Source organism: Echinops telfairi, unplaced genomic scaffold (assembly GCF_000313985.2).
Source record: "Echinops telfairi isolate 266 unplaced genomic scaffold, ASM31398v2 ScPeMD7_7;HRSCAF=31, whole genome shotgun sequence".
Taxonomy (NCBI): Eukaryota; Metazoa; Chordata; class Mammalia; order Afrosoricida; family Tenrecidae; genus Echinops; species Echinops telfairi.
This window is the reverse complement of record NW_022103904.1, coordinates 25,295,324-25,308,557: the sequence shown is the minus strand read 5'-3', so window position 1 is coordinate 25,308,557 and position 13,234 is coordinate 25,295,324. Positions and strand designations below refer to the sequence as shown.

Below are 13,234 nucleotides of genomic sequence, written 5' to 3'. Positions count from 1 at the left end.
GTTGTACAATCATGACCACAATAGATTTTAAAGCACTTCATCCACCCCACCCCCTAATGGTTCAATCACTTTTAAAATGAGCTGTGTCGTCATCCTCAGTTCTGGAGAGCCCTCTCTCTCCTCTCCCGCATACTATTCATACTTGAGTATAAACCGACCCCAATATCAGCCAAGGCACCTAATTTTACCACAGAAACTGCATTAGAAATATGCTGAAAAACTCAGCTTATGCACAAGGAGATATTGTATATTGTTTGCCCCAAGCCCCCTCCCCCCCACTGCCTCCTACCCCACCCCTACCTCCCCTATAAACGCTTGCATCAGTTCTTCTTATCTCTGTGCCTCTACTCTGTGCTTCACAAACTGGAAAACCTAACAGAAGCAGTTAAAAAAAAACAGAAAAGAAAATAAAGCATAGAATAATAATACAGTCATAAAAATGCAAATAGTGAATCAGAAAAGACCACTGTGACTAAGAGGCCAGAGAATAAATTTTGTCATGGAACAAGCAAGTGATACTCCTAGAAGAATCTCATGGGGATCTGCCCGTGGCTTAATCTGACTAGATCCTCTGCAGATGGGTTTGGGGCTCCTACTGTCCTCCACAGCCTTCTACCAATTGGGTGTTCGCAATTTAGGCTCTGATACTTTTCCCTTTGTCATATTTGACTTTTGTACTTGTCATCTTTGGATCACACAAGCTGGTGTGCTGCTTCCATGTGGACTTAGTTGACTCCTAGCTTAGATGGCTGCGTATTTGAAGACAAGCCTCTAAGACCCCAGACACTATTTCAATTGATAGCCGGGCACCATCTGCTTTCTTCACCACACTTTGTTGGAGCACCCTTATTTTCAGTGATCCTTTCATTCAGGTGAGGATCGAGCAGAGCCATATGATCAGAACTACCTGTTCTTGGATTGGGGCTAGAGTTCAATGGGAGCCCAGGATCCATTGACTTGTCTTGGCTGTGATCTTTATGGGAGCAGACCCCAAGATCTTCCTCCTGCAGAGCTGCTGGATCGTTTCGAACCACCAATTTGCCAGTTGGCAGTGGAGTACTTCGCTGTTTGCACCAGGGGTTCCTTGGTCATAATATATAAAAAGTGATTAATGAGATATTTTACACTTCTTAAAAATACACAGTGTATGAGGGGCCCTCACAACATTTGTGGGGAAATTCTATGATCTTTTAATCCCATTTTCCCATGAGCTTCCTGAAGCCCCCTCATGTATGTTACCTTCACAGTCAGGGGTGGATTAACCAGTAACCATGTACATACTGGTTTGCATTAAGCAAGATACACATGGCTTCAGGGCTTAATTGTGTTTACTTGTTAATCGGTGGTGAGCAATTTTACAAGGTCCCATTTTTGATGTGGTGAAATTTTGTGCTGCAGAGAGATGGGAAGGCACCACTGCGCTCCTGCAAACACACCTTGCTTATTGGGTAATCCGACCCTGCTACAGCTCATCTCAGTTCACACCAGTAGCCATTAGCTTCTGTAGAGGTGAAGCCGCGGTAGAAAACTGAGACTAATCCTAGCACTTGGACCCGCTCCTCCTGGTGTGGGCCACGGAGAAAAAACTAGGATATGTCTGGCTCTGAAATGCTCTGCCACTTTTAAGGTTCCCCTTTGAGTTTATAGCAGGGGAGCCCCGCTGCTGATAGGGACAGTCCAGTAAGGGTCACTCTTGTTCCTGACAACAGCGACGCACAGAACCTCTTAGAAGCAGCCAGCAGCGGAGCTGCTGTGTCCATAAGGATCGTTGCCAACATCGCCGCCAACCTGATTGCGTTCCTGGCGGTGCTGGCCTTCATCAATGCTGCCCTCTCCTGGCTAGGGGACATGGTGGACATCCAGGACCTCAGCTTCCAGGTAGGGTCCCCGGGAGCCCACCTCGGCCTGTGAGAGGCTGGTCCGGGTGGTAGCATGGACCGTGGCCTGGGGCACCCCACCTGAGCGAGCACCTTGGCGTCTGAGCCCCAACAGCCCTCGGCTCCAGCCCCTCTTTTCGCCCCCCCAACCCCAGCTCATCTGCTCCTACATCCTGCGGCCTGTGGCCTTCATGATGGGCGTGGCCTGGGAGGACTGCCCCGTGGTGGCCCAGCTGCTCGGGATGAAGCTGTTTCTGAACGAGTTCGTGGCCTACCAGGAACTCTCGCAGTACAAGCAGCGCCGCCTCGCAGGGGCCGAGGAGTGGGTCGGCGACCAGAAGCAGTGGATCTCCGTGAGTGTCCCTGGGGGATGACACAGCTACTGCTGAGGCCCCCCAGCTCCTAGGACCTGCCTGAGACACACTGGGGGTGGGGGGTGTCTCACGGAACCTCCCACTTCCTGTTGCCCTGGGAGATAAGATGGGTGGAGGATTTGCCTCTTAAGAGGCTGAAGCAGGAAAGAGGTATCTGAGATCTAGCGCTGGATGAGAGATGGACCAGCCGCTCACTGCGCCTCATCGCCTCTATTGGGAAACGGGGCAATCCCGCCAGACCCACTCTCAGGGAGGCATCCAGTGAGCTGGAGAGTGGACCGCTGTGGAGATTCAGTTCCTGGCTGGCTCGTCTGCCAAGTTTACGTTTTAAAAGCTAGAGAGATGCTACAGCAATTACTTTTCTAAAGTAACTTCTACGTTGACGTTCCCCAGAATTTAGAGGAGAAAAAAGTTAGCTGCAATCTCACCGTCTTAAAAGAACCACTAGTTCTTTAAAATGCATTAGACAAATGCATTTTCTTCCCATTTTATAAAGAATTACCTACTTGTCATCAGAGAATCCACATTGTAGGGTAGCCAGCTCCCCGGCCCCGGCCCTGCATGTAATGGTACGACATTAGCACCATTTCCCATAGGTGTATGCTATTCAACCCATGCCTGGTTATTGAGACAGTCGGTGCAAGCCCAGCATTTGACTGTTATGCACGATCGAGGTTCAACTGGACATCTCTGCACCTAGAACTTTCTGCTCCTCTTGGGTCATTTCCTTAGGAGCCTTCCCAGATGTGGGATGGGTGATCACACGGCATGGATCCTGGTGTGGCTACTGTCAATAATGTTCCCAAAGGGTTGTAGCGGCTGACCTCGCCACCAGCTTAACAGCATTGAGTACGCTCATAAAAAAAAAAAAAGAAAAAGTTTTGCTACTTTAATGGACAACTTATGGCTCATTGTTTGAATGTCTACTTTTAAATCTCCTGTCTTTTAAATTATTCTTTTAAATCACAATGAAATATACTCTTTAATTGAAAAAAAATTTTTCAATATGAAGTAAAACAAATGTTCCCTCTCCCCTTGGCCTCCCCTGTGGTCTCCCCCTTCCTCAGAGGTGCCGGAAGGTACCCCTCCTCCTTCTTTCCTCTCCTTTTTTTCTTTTTTAAACAGATTTTATTCCTGGAGCAGTATTTGTCGAGGTGTTTTTAGGTCCCAGGCACCATAAGGTTAAGGAGGGAAATAAGACGTCACATGCCCAGCCTCATGGAACTTACAGCTAGTGAGTGATGTAGGCAAACCCAAAGAAAGCAAGGGATAAATAGAATAGCCACGTAGCCACACATCGTGATACAATTGTCTGAGGAAAACAAGAAAAAACCAGGAGAGGCCTCCGTTGGCTGGGCTGGTCAGGAAAGTCTTCCCTGAGGTGCAGCTTTGAGGCCAAGACTTGGGGCGAAGAGAAGGAGCCAGCCCAGGGAAGCCGGGAAGGAATATTCCAGACTGAGGAAGCGATTCATGTGAGAGTCCTGAGCTGTCTACCGAGAAGTGAGAGAAAGTTTCGGCTGAGTAATCGCAAGAGAGAACAGTTTTGGATTACCCAATAGCAAGGTAAGCACAGGCTTAGTTGTGTTTACTTGCTAATCTGTAGCGACCAATTTCACATGGGTTTTACCATGTCTTGGTGGTGGGAGGAAAAGAAAAAGAAAACGTGACATTGTTCACTACAGATTAGTAAACAAGCACGAGAAAGCCCAGGCTTACCTTGCTGATGGGGTCACTTACCTCTACAGGAGAGAGTGGCACAGGCCAAGAAGCAATAGGCAGGCCCTGAAGGTTTGACATTTTAGTTTAAGGAAAGCACTTGTATGGAGAGTAATTAAACCAAACCAAACGCTGCCATCGAGTCCGTTCTGGTTCATGGCCACCTACCTGTAGGGCCTGCGGCAGAAAACCCAAACCAACAGCAGCTGAAGCAACATCGTTTATTTCAGGTAAACAAAACCCCGAAGGAGTAAACAGAACTCCGGGGTCAGACCACCTATCTATGTAAACAGTTCAAGCCCAAACCAAACTCGCTGCCAATGAGTCCATTCCAACCCGCAGGGACCTGGAAGGACACAAACCCTGAGGGCTTCCCAGACTTGTCACTCTTTACGGAAGCAGAAAATTCCGGTCTTTCTCCCATGAAAGAGTGGTGGTTTTGAACTACTGACCTTGCGGATAGCGGTCCAACGTGTAATCACTACGCCACCAGGGCTCCCACAGACAGTGATCACAGGGGGACGAACAGAGACGTGGTCCTTAAAAGGTTTCTATCCATTTGTTTAAATGCTTATTTTAAAGGCATGAACCCTTTTCTATTGTATTTTCCTTACGTGTCTTTCCTAGTCGTTTATTTTTCTTTGCTCTATTTTCATTTTGTGTACCCAAAAATCTCACTGCCACTGAGTCTGAGTGTAACTCCGAAGGCTGGTAATTAGGTTGAGGGTTGAAGGGCAGATGCCAGAGTGGGCCGAGTGAGGTGACATAAGGTGACACAGTTGTGAGGCCTGGGAGGGGTTAGCACAGAGGGCTTTATCAAGAGCACATCCACCTGACAGGTAGCTAGATTAGGGGTAAAGGGGGTTGTCTGCACCGAATGCCTACCCGAAATGAAAATTAGCTGGCACTGCCACAATAAAGGAATCAGGCACACTAATTAGACACCTGTGGAAAAATCCAAACTGGGCATGCGCAGACCCAGGCCACCTAGGCCCAGGCGGAAGCCAACCTGGGCACACCCACATTAGGCACAAGCGATATGACATCACACAGGTATGCCTAAGCTGAGCCGATAAGATTGGCTAATACCCTCAGCCACGCCTCCCCAGCCAGTGGGGATAGGAGGGGATAAATACTAGGCTGAGGGCAAGCCACTCCCTCTTCTTCTGGTGTTCTTGCAGGGGGAGGGGGAAGGGGAGGGGGAAAGGGAGGGCAGGGGAGGGAAAGGGGGAGTAGGGCTTGGACTCTCTCATGCTCCCAGCCCACCCCCTTTCTCAGGCTTTGCCCTCTCTCCCTTGCTCCGCACTCTGGATTCCTGTTCCTGTTCCCGTAACTTCTTCCATGTGTTTTTCCATGTTCCCTAAAGTAGCTGGAGTGGCCATTTTCAGTCTTGAACTCTTGCACGGTCTGCGCGGCCTGCACGCTTTTCAGATATAGCGTGTACCTTTGATACTGCAATACCTGAAACTTCTCTTTCCCTCATAAAAGTTGGATTTACAAAAGTGCTTCTGCCGCATGAATTTGGTTCAGCGTCGAGAAGCAAGAACCGAGGTAAACCACTCCAGAAACCTAACAAACCCACCCAGCCGAGCCCACTGCCGGCAGATCCATTCTAACTGTATCGGGTTTCTGAGACTTGACTATTTATAGGAGCAGACAGCCTCATCTTTCTTCCTCAGAGTGGCTGATGGGTTTGAACCACCCACCCTGCAGTTAACAGCCCAGCCCGATGCCCAACCCACAGCACCACCAGGACTCCCTAAGGACACAAGGGAAGGGGTAGCATTGCGAGGAGGGGTCTACGTGGTGGTGGATGCTCCCATGCTATCTGGGGGAAGCCTGCCCATTCTCTCTGTATTTTCAGGTCAGAGCGGAAATCCTCACAACGTTCGCCCTCTGTGGATTTGCCAACTTCAGCTCCATTGGGATCATGTTGGGAGGCCTCAGTGAGTCTTTTGGAGCATCTCCAGCCCCCTAGAGAGCCCCACAGGTAGTGTAGCTCACAGGTTGAGGCAGAGAACTAGCAGCCGCACCCTGGTCAGATCACCAGAGAGCAAGAGAGAGAAGTGGGACTCGCTGAACCATTGATGTCTTTGCCCTCCAATCAAATTGGCACCTTATTAATCCCACATGTTCCTTCCTATTGGCCAGGTTGGCACAATAAACCTACCTATCACATGGGGAGTGGGTGGGTGTCAATGCAGCCAAGTCTTCAGAGAGAAGGCTGGGAAGGGGCCCTGGGCCCTGAGTGCTCGCTCCCCTCTCTCGCAGCCTCCATGGCCCCCCAGCGGAAGAGCGACTTCTCCCAGATTGTGCTCCGGGCGCTCTTCACGGGGGCCTGCGTGTCCTTGATAAATGCCTGCGTGGCAGGTGAGTACAGCAGGCCTGGTCTGTGGCCACCCTGGATGCGGGGCTCTGGCCACTAGGGGACACCCTGGGGCGGGGCGCTGGGAGGCTAGACCCTGCCCTCGGGCTGTGTTGTCTCCATAGGGATTCTCTACGTGCCCAGGGGGGCTGAGGTGGACTGTGTGTCCCTTCTGAACACGACCCTCAGCAACAGTAGCTTTGAGGTGTACCAGTGCTGCCGCGAGCTCTTCCAGAGGTGAGGACCTGCCCAGGGGTGGGGGTGGGGGCGCCCAGCGGAACAGGGGGACGGCTAGGCACCAGGGCAGAGGTAGACGTGTTATGGCTGTAGTCGTGGAAGAAGCTGTGATGGGGAGGGGGACCGGGGGTCACAGAGCCAGGCCTGGAGCTCAGACCGCAGCGTTTGCTTTCCTTTCAGCACCAGCCCCTCCTTCGGTGCAGAGGCCCTGAGCAACTGCTGTGGATTTTACAACCACACCACCTGTGCTTAGCAGGTCCAGCACGCCTGCCCGCACCCTTCCCCTGTGCAGGCTCCTCCCCTGGGGGCCATCAGACTTGCCTGGGACACGTGTTGGGAAGGTGGTGGAGAGGGAATGAGCAGGCAGAGGGAGAGGAGGTGGTTGTACGAGTAAATGAGAGAAAAGCCCTGTTCTTGAACCCCTTTCTGCCCCCACGTTCGCTACCTCCCCAAATGTGACTTCTTGGGGGTCACTCAACCTCCACCTCTCATTTGCATATTTAAATAGCACCCTGATCTTCTCCAGTCTCTTTTCCCCCTAGGAGTGTCTCATATGCGCCTATTCCTTCTGTGGGGACCCCCCCACCCAGGGCTCCATCTCACCTGCCCTGTGGCCTTACCACCTACCCACCGCTCACCCCTCCTGTCACCCCATGCCCACCCTGGATCCTAGCAGCTCCCGAGGTTTCCCTGACAGACTATTTCTCCGGTGAATCCTCCCCCTACTTGCTGCGGCTCCCCTAACACTTCCCAAACTAGTATCGGTGGCACACTCCCACCAGGTAGAGGGCTTCCACGGGCACACGCGTTTGGACAGGGCTGGGCTAAATAAATGCAGTCACACATGTTTCTTCACTGCCGATTTGCCGAGGAGACCAGGCACTTTCTAAGTGCATTTGACCTTATTTGACCTCTCATTCCAAGGTTCCCCAGAATGCAATTTGGGCAATACTGATTAGAGTCCAAAGTGCTTGATTTCACATCATTGTAATGCCAGCAGAAGTCTCTACAGTTGAGGAACTGGAGGTCCAAAGAGGTTAAGTAACTTGCTGAAAATGAGGGTAGAGTCAGGATTTGAACCCAGGACACCTGTTCCCATAAGCCAGAGTGCGGATTCTCTACTAAGCTGCTAGAGTTCGAGGGGCTCTCCTGCCCTCCCAAGGGCTCTGCTCCTTGAGGTCCTGCTTCTGTTTCCCCAGTATGCCCTTTCTCCTCCTCCCGCCTATGCTGTTCCCTAGAACCTGTCACCGCAATGATTTGAGATATGCCCTGCCACTGTGGCCCTCAGCCAGCATTCCCAGTTTGGACCCAAGGCACGGGGAATATGGGAGGCCCTGCAATGACCTGTTTCGGCCTCAGTCAGCCAGGGTCCCACTTCTGCTCTTGAAGCACTTCAAGTCCACTGGGAGCTGGCCTTGCTCCTTGCGACTCCTGCATGCTGACCTGTAGTCCCTGTCCTCGAGGCGTGAGTCCTTTCCCTTAGAATAGAGCCTTGCCCTGACTCCCCTGCCCCTTAGCCAGCCCTTCCCTTGCTTTCTTCAATCCCCTACACAGCCCCTACCCCTGCTCCAAGTCCCTTGGGCTTTTAGCAGAAGGCCCTGCTGATGTGGACTACGGAACAGTCTCTTGTGATTGCTCTAAGCCCCTTCCCTGCCTCTCTGTTGACACCCAACTTCACCACCCAGCTCAGGACGGCACCTGGGCTCCCTGCATGCTAGTCACAAGGCCAGTGTGACTAGTCACAAGACTATAAACCCCTTCAAGCAAAGGCTCTGCCTCAGCATTCTCCCACACTACCTAGCACAGTGTGGGCCCATGAAGGTACTCACTACATGCTCGTGGGATTGAAGTGCAACATTTTGTCACTTCTCTCAAAGCCACCAGAATACATTCTGGGCTGTACACGTATCGAATTCTTTCGACTACAGCTGTTCTGATCGTGGGGACGGGCATGGAATTAAGAGGAGGCTTTCTACTGCAGTAAGAGTTCGTCTCAGACATCCCCAGAGGCAGTTGCATCCTGCCCTACAGAGCTGCTGCAAGTCAGAAGTGACTTGAACGGGAGTGACTTGGGTTTCGTATTTGTTTTTAAGTCATCTGAGCAGCTGACTCTCCCTCTCTCCACCACCCATTCCGCTCCTCCTTCCTCGCTTTGCACACCGAGAGGTTGGATGTGATTGCAGATATACCCTACCCAGAGAAAACTCTGAGACTGACATCAGATGCTCATGCTTAATTGGATCCATCTTGTTTGCAGTTTCCAAGTCAGGGCCCGCACAGATGCCTCCATGTATCCCTCCACTGCCATGGCAGGCATTCCTAATCAATCACAGCACTCCTCTCTGACTCCAGTAGGGGATTCTGAATACACGTGAACTCCGCGCTGGATGACTTAAGGTGACTTTCAGGCAAAAACTATCATCCTTGAGCTAAGCAATGGATCCTAAGAACCCAAACTGCCATTGATCTTATATTGCTGGTCTGCAAAGGTCTGTACATTTTGCCACGGAGTAGAAATTAATTGTAATGAGGAACAGAGTGGGCTCATCCCCGAGAATAAGGTCTCTATACGACACTCTGCTCTCCAGCTTTGTGTGTTCTCATTAAGAGACAATAGGTTTTCATTAAGAAGTGTACGTTGAGTTTTGATCAAGGAGCCTATAGAAAGATCCGGAGCAAAAGGGGGAGCAATACAGAACAGAATTTCAGAGTTTCATGGAATCCAGACTTTCTGGAGCCATGAAGGTTGGATGGGCTCCAGAAACTATTGCCCTGAGGTCATCTGTAAGCCTTCAATCAAATATACCCTCTGAGATCTTCTCTAAAGCAAACCACCGTTCAGTTTAACGAGTAAAGAATGTCAGCCTCGAGCAGTGTGCGCTGAGAACGACCTCGATGGGGTCGAATGGACGACAGCAGCCTGGAAGTTCAGATGAGTGTCAGCAGAGGGGCGGCCAGTCGCCTGTATCAGTAAAGGAGGGGGAGGATGGTTGCATGACTTGAGTAAAGTCGCATCACTGAATTGTCTCCGTAAACATGGAATTGGTTTCTGTGTGCTCTGTGTGCTTTCAACGACAATCAAATCTTTCCTAGTAATAATAAAAGGTACGTGAGCACCTACCATCTGCCACACCAGCACACCAGACTAGTGAGCTACAGACCTGGACTCTTCCTACAGAAGGGCCAGCGGGGAAGGGGACCCCACAGAGACTGGAGGAGGCTCCTGGGGCGGGTAACCTTGAGAGGAAGGAGAAAATGAGCTCTGGAAGGACACTTCGTGTCCATAGCATATATATTTTAAAAGAACACATTGTATTGGGGGCTCTTACAGCTCTTGAAACAATCCATACATCAATTGTATCAAGCACATTTGTTGCCATAATCATTTTCTAGACATTTACTTTCTATTGAGCCCTTGGTGTCAGCTCCTCTCCGCCCCCCCCCCTCCTGGCCCCTTGATAAATAATAAATTATTATTTTCATATCTTACACTGACTGCTGCAGTTTGCCCTGCAGTTTCTGTCGTCCGTCCCCCTTGGTGGGGGTGGGGTGTGGTTATGTGTCAATCACTGTGATCGGTTCCTCTTTTTTCCCCTCCTTCCCCTTCATAGCATATTAAAAAATGAAAATAGTGCCAGAATAGATCTTACAAACTCCAGTTTGGACTAAATGCCACATTTTTAACCCTGTAATAGTGAGTTATCCATGAGATATTGCCAGGCTTTTATTCCCCCTCCATACTAAAGCCCAATTTAATAACAACACATTTCATGTATGATTCTCTTTTGAGTTACTTCAACTAGTGAGGTGGTTTATGAGTTTGCACATTTTTAAAACACATGTTCTTTATCATTGGTATTTGGGTGGGCAGTTATTTATCTTTTAACCATTAATTTTAAATAAGGTTTCTTGCAGTGTATCCTTCTGGACATAAGGTAATACTAATCACTGTACAGGTTGGTTGGTTGGTTCATATGAAGGCTGGTGTTGAACTTCTTTCAGTCCGGTGACTGTGAAATTTGGAACTAAAAACCAAATTTGGAGACATAAGCAAATGTCTATATTGGAGCCCTTTGTGGATGTGAAATTCCTGTCCCTCACCCGCTGCCCCCTGACAGGGCCGACCACCAGCAAGGAGCCTGGAAAAGTAAGGTGACCAGATTTTAACATTGGTAAAGCAGAACACAATTGATAAAACTCATATCCTGGCAAAATAGCCACATGGCAGCCGAAAACCGTATACCCTAGCTTGTGGCGTATTCTTTCCAAAAATCGGGATTCTTTTAAAACGCCGTGGGATGCTGAAAAAATTGTTAATAATTGGGACTGTCTGGTCACCTTATGGATAAGGGATCACCCTGTAGAAAGGCCTGAATGTCCGGGGGTGTGGTGCAGAAGACCCTCCTGGACAGGGCTGTGATGGTGGCCCTCTGAGCTGACTGCAAGCCGGCCAAGAGAAGCCAGAGTGGGGTTGCCCTGCTTTCCAGATGTGGCCCGGCTAGCAGGAGAAAGACAGGAACAGCATGCTCTGTGGAGTGAGGTCATGAGCTCAGTGGGGTGAGGTCAGGACAGCAGCCCAGTGGTCAGCCAGGCCTCAGCCTCATGTCCAGGGAGCAAAGGGATCCATGTGGGTGTGGGTGGGGTCAAGAGAGCAGCCGAAAACAACCGAGTCTGTCGGAGGCATCCAACAGTCTGGCCATCCACGCAGCCGAGAGCAGCGCTCCTCCACCGTCTCTTCTGGAGACCTCCCCGTGTTCACCTGAGACGTTTGTGAAAAACAATCACAGTGAATTACCGGGAAAATAAAATGAGTTTTAAAGGGATACAAAATACAAGCCCCAATTCTAGACTCTTAGATTATTAAAGGCAACAGACAGTAAGCCTGTTGCCGTCAAGTCAACTCCAACTACTGGCAACACCAGGCCTTCCTTCTCAGGGGTCTCTGTGTGGATTTGAACCCACCAATCTTCCCATCAGTAGCTAAGCCCTTAACTATTTGCATCACCCAGGAACTCTATGCAAATATTCTAACAAGCACGAACAGATTGTAAACTATATGTGTTAGCGTGAGTTAACTAAAGAAACAAACTCATAGACACTTATGTGTATAAGAAAGAGCTTTATATGCAAGAGCAATTGAATATTGAGGACATAGCCCAGCCCAGTCCAGAACAAGTCCATACGTCCAATATTAGCTCATGTCTGATGCCAATCTATAATGTCCTCTTCAGACTCACAAAACACATGCAATGACACTGAATGCAGGAAGATCACAGGCCAGTGGGTGGGAAGTCTTGTGGATCCAGCAGCAGTGGCAGCATCTCAGCGCTGGCAGGGGTCTCCTTCAACGCCCAGGCTCTAGCATAGCTCCATGCATCTTCTCAACAAGAATGTCTCGCAGGGAGTGAGCAAGTGTCCCACCTCCAGCAAGCTATTTATCTCCTTAGTGCCTCCAAATGAGGTCATCAGACTATGACCTGATTGACAGGCTAAACTCCACCCCTTCACTCTTAAGTCTCAGATTGACAACAGATTATGTAACACCATACTAATCCATGGCCCATCCATTGAATATCTCTGCCCTATAGTATTGTTTAAGACTCCCTGGTGGTGTCACGGTTAAGTACCCAGCTGCTAAGAGACAGGTCAGTGATTTGCATCTACCAGCAGCTCTGTGGGAGGAACGACATTGCCGCCCGCTCCTGTAAATACTGCAGCCTGACGCCGTCCTATGGGGTCATGAGAATGAACAGCAGTCTTTACTGTTAATGAAAACTCTGCAGAATTGTGTGCTCAGACGGCTTGTCCTGCATCGCTCAGGGAAGCTGGGAAGAGGCAGAAGGGACTCCTGGACTAACGGCCTTTCATATGAGAGAATGCATGCAACATTAAACCGCGGGTTGCTACACCATATAGGGTCACAGACCTGAATGTGGGGGCTTGAAAGCTTTGGCAATAGTAAAAGGTTTCTGAATACTCAGTGACCAAAATTTTATTCAAAATCAACTGCACAATGAATGTGAGGTGTTTCTGGCAGCGCCAGTCTGCGCTGCACATTTCTTGGGTACAAGAGGATATGCGTGAAAAGGTTGAAGAGGTGCTGCCACCTAGAGGAAACCCACGGAGGTTCATGGAGTCAATCAGTAAACTGCATCTAGTCCCCCTTGGTGGTCTAGTGGTTGCACTTTGGGCTGCAATCCGCATGGTTGGCAGTCCTAAACCAGCAGCCGCTCTGTGGGAGAAAGATGGGGCTTTTTACTCCCATCAACAATGACAGTCTCAGAATCCCACAGAGGGTCGCTATGAGTCAGCATTGACTAGATGGTAGTGAGTGACTCCCCTTTGGTCTCTCCTTTCCACGCCCTTTCTCTCATTTTGGAGCCTCCTCACTTTAGCTCCAGTTCAGGCCTTCAGCGGATGCAGGTGGTCCCGGACTTAGGATGGGTGCCATTCCATTGACGTTGTCTTAAGTCAGCTCTGACATAAGACGAATACCTCTCTCTCTTTTAAAAGTTTTCAGTTTTTATCAGCTTGTACCTTTATAAATTTGATCTTTGAATAATTGCAAGTGAACATCTGAGAATGACAACATCAACAAATTGTATGTGGTAACATTGTATGTCGTACATATTACTAACCGTAAGATGTTAAAAAAAATAGTGTGG

General features: G+C 49.6%; 1 protein-coding gene across 1 annotated transcript in view; it reads left to right on the top strand.

Moving 5' to 3' along the window:
• The window catches only part of SLC28A1 (solute carrier family 28 member 1), a 60,436-nt gene extending 50,825 nt beyond the window's left edge, over positions 1-9,611 (top strand). The window contains exons 12-17 of the mRNA XM_045286298.1: positions 1,710-1,878; positions 2,033-2,230; positions 5,832-5,913; positions 6,239-6,337; positions 6,458-6,569; positions 6,750-9,611. Of these exons, the coding sequence (XP_045142233.1) occupies positions 1,710-1,878; positions 2,033-2,230; positions 5,832-5,913; positions 6,239-6,337; positions 6,458-6,569; positions 6,750-6,822 (733 nt within the window). The 3' untranslated portion in view covers positions 6,823-9,611. The remainder of the gene's footprint in view (positions 1-1,709; positions 1,879-2,032; positions 2,231-5,831; positions 5,914-6,238; positions 6,338-6,457; positions 6,570-6,749) is intronic.
• The last annotated feature ends 3,623 nt before the right edge of the window (positions 9,612-13,234 follow it).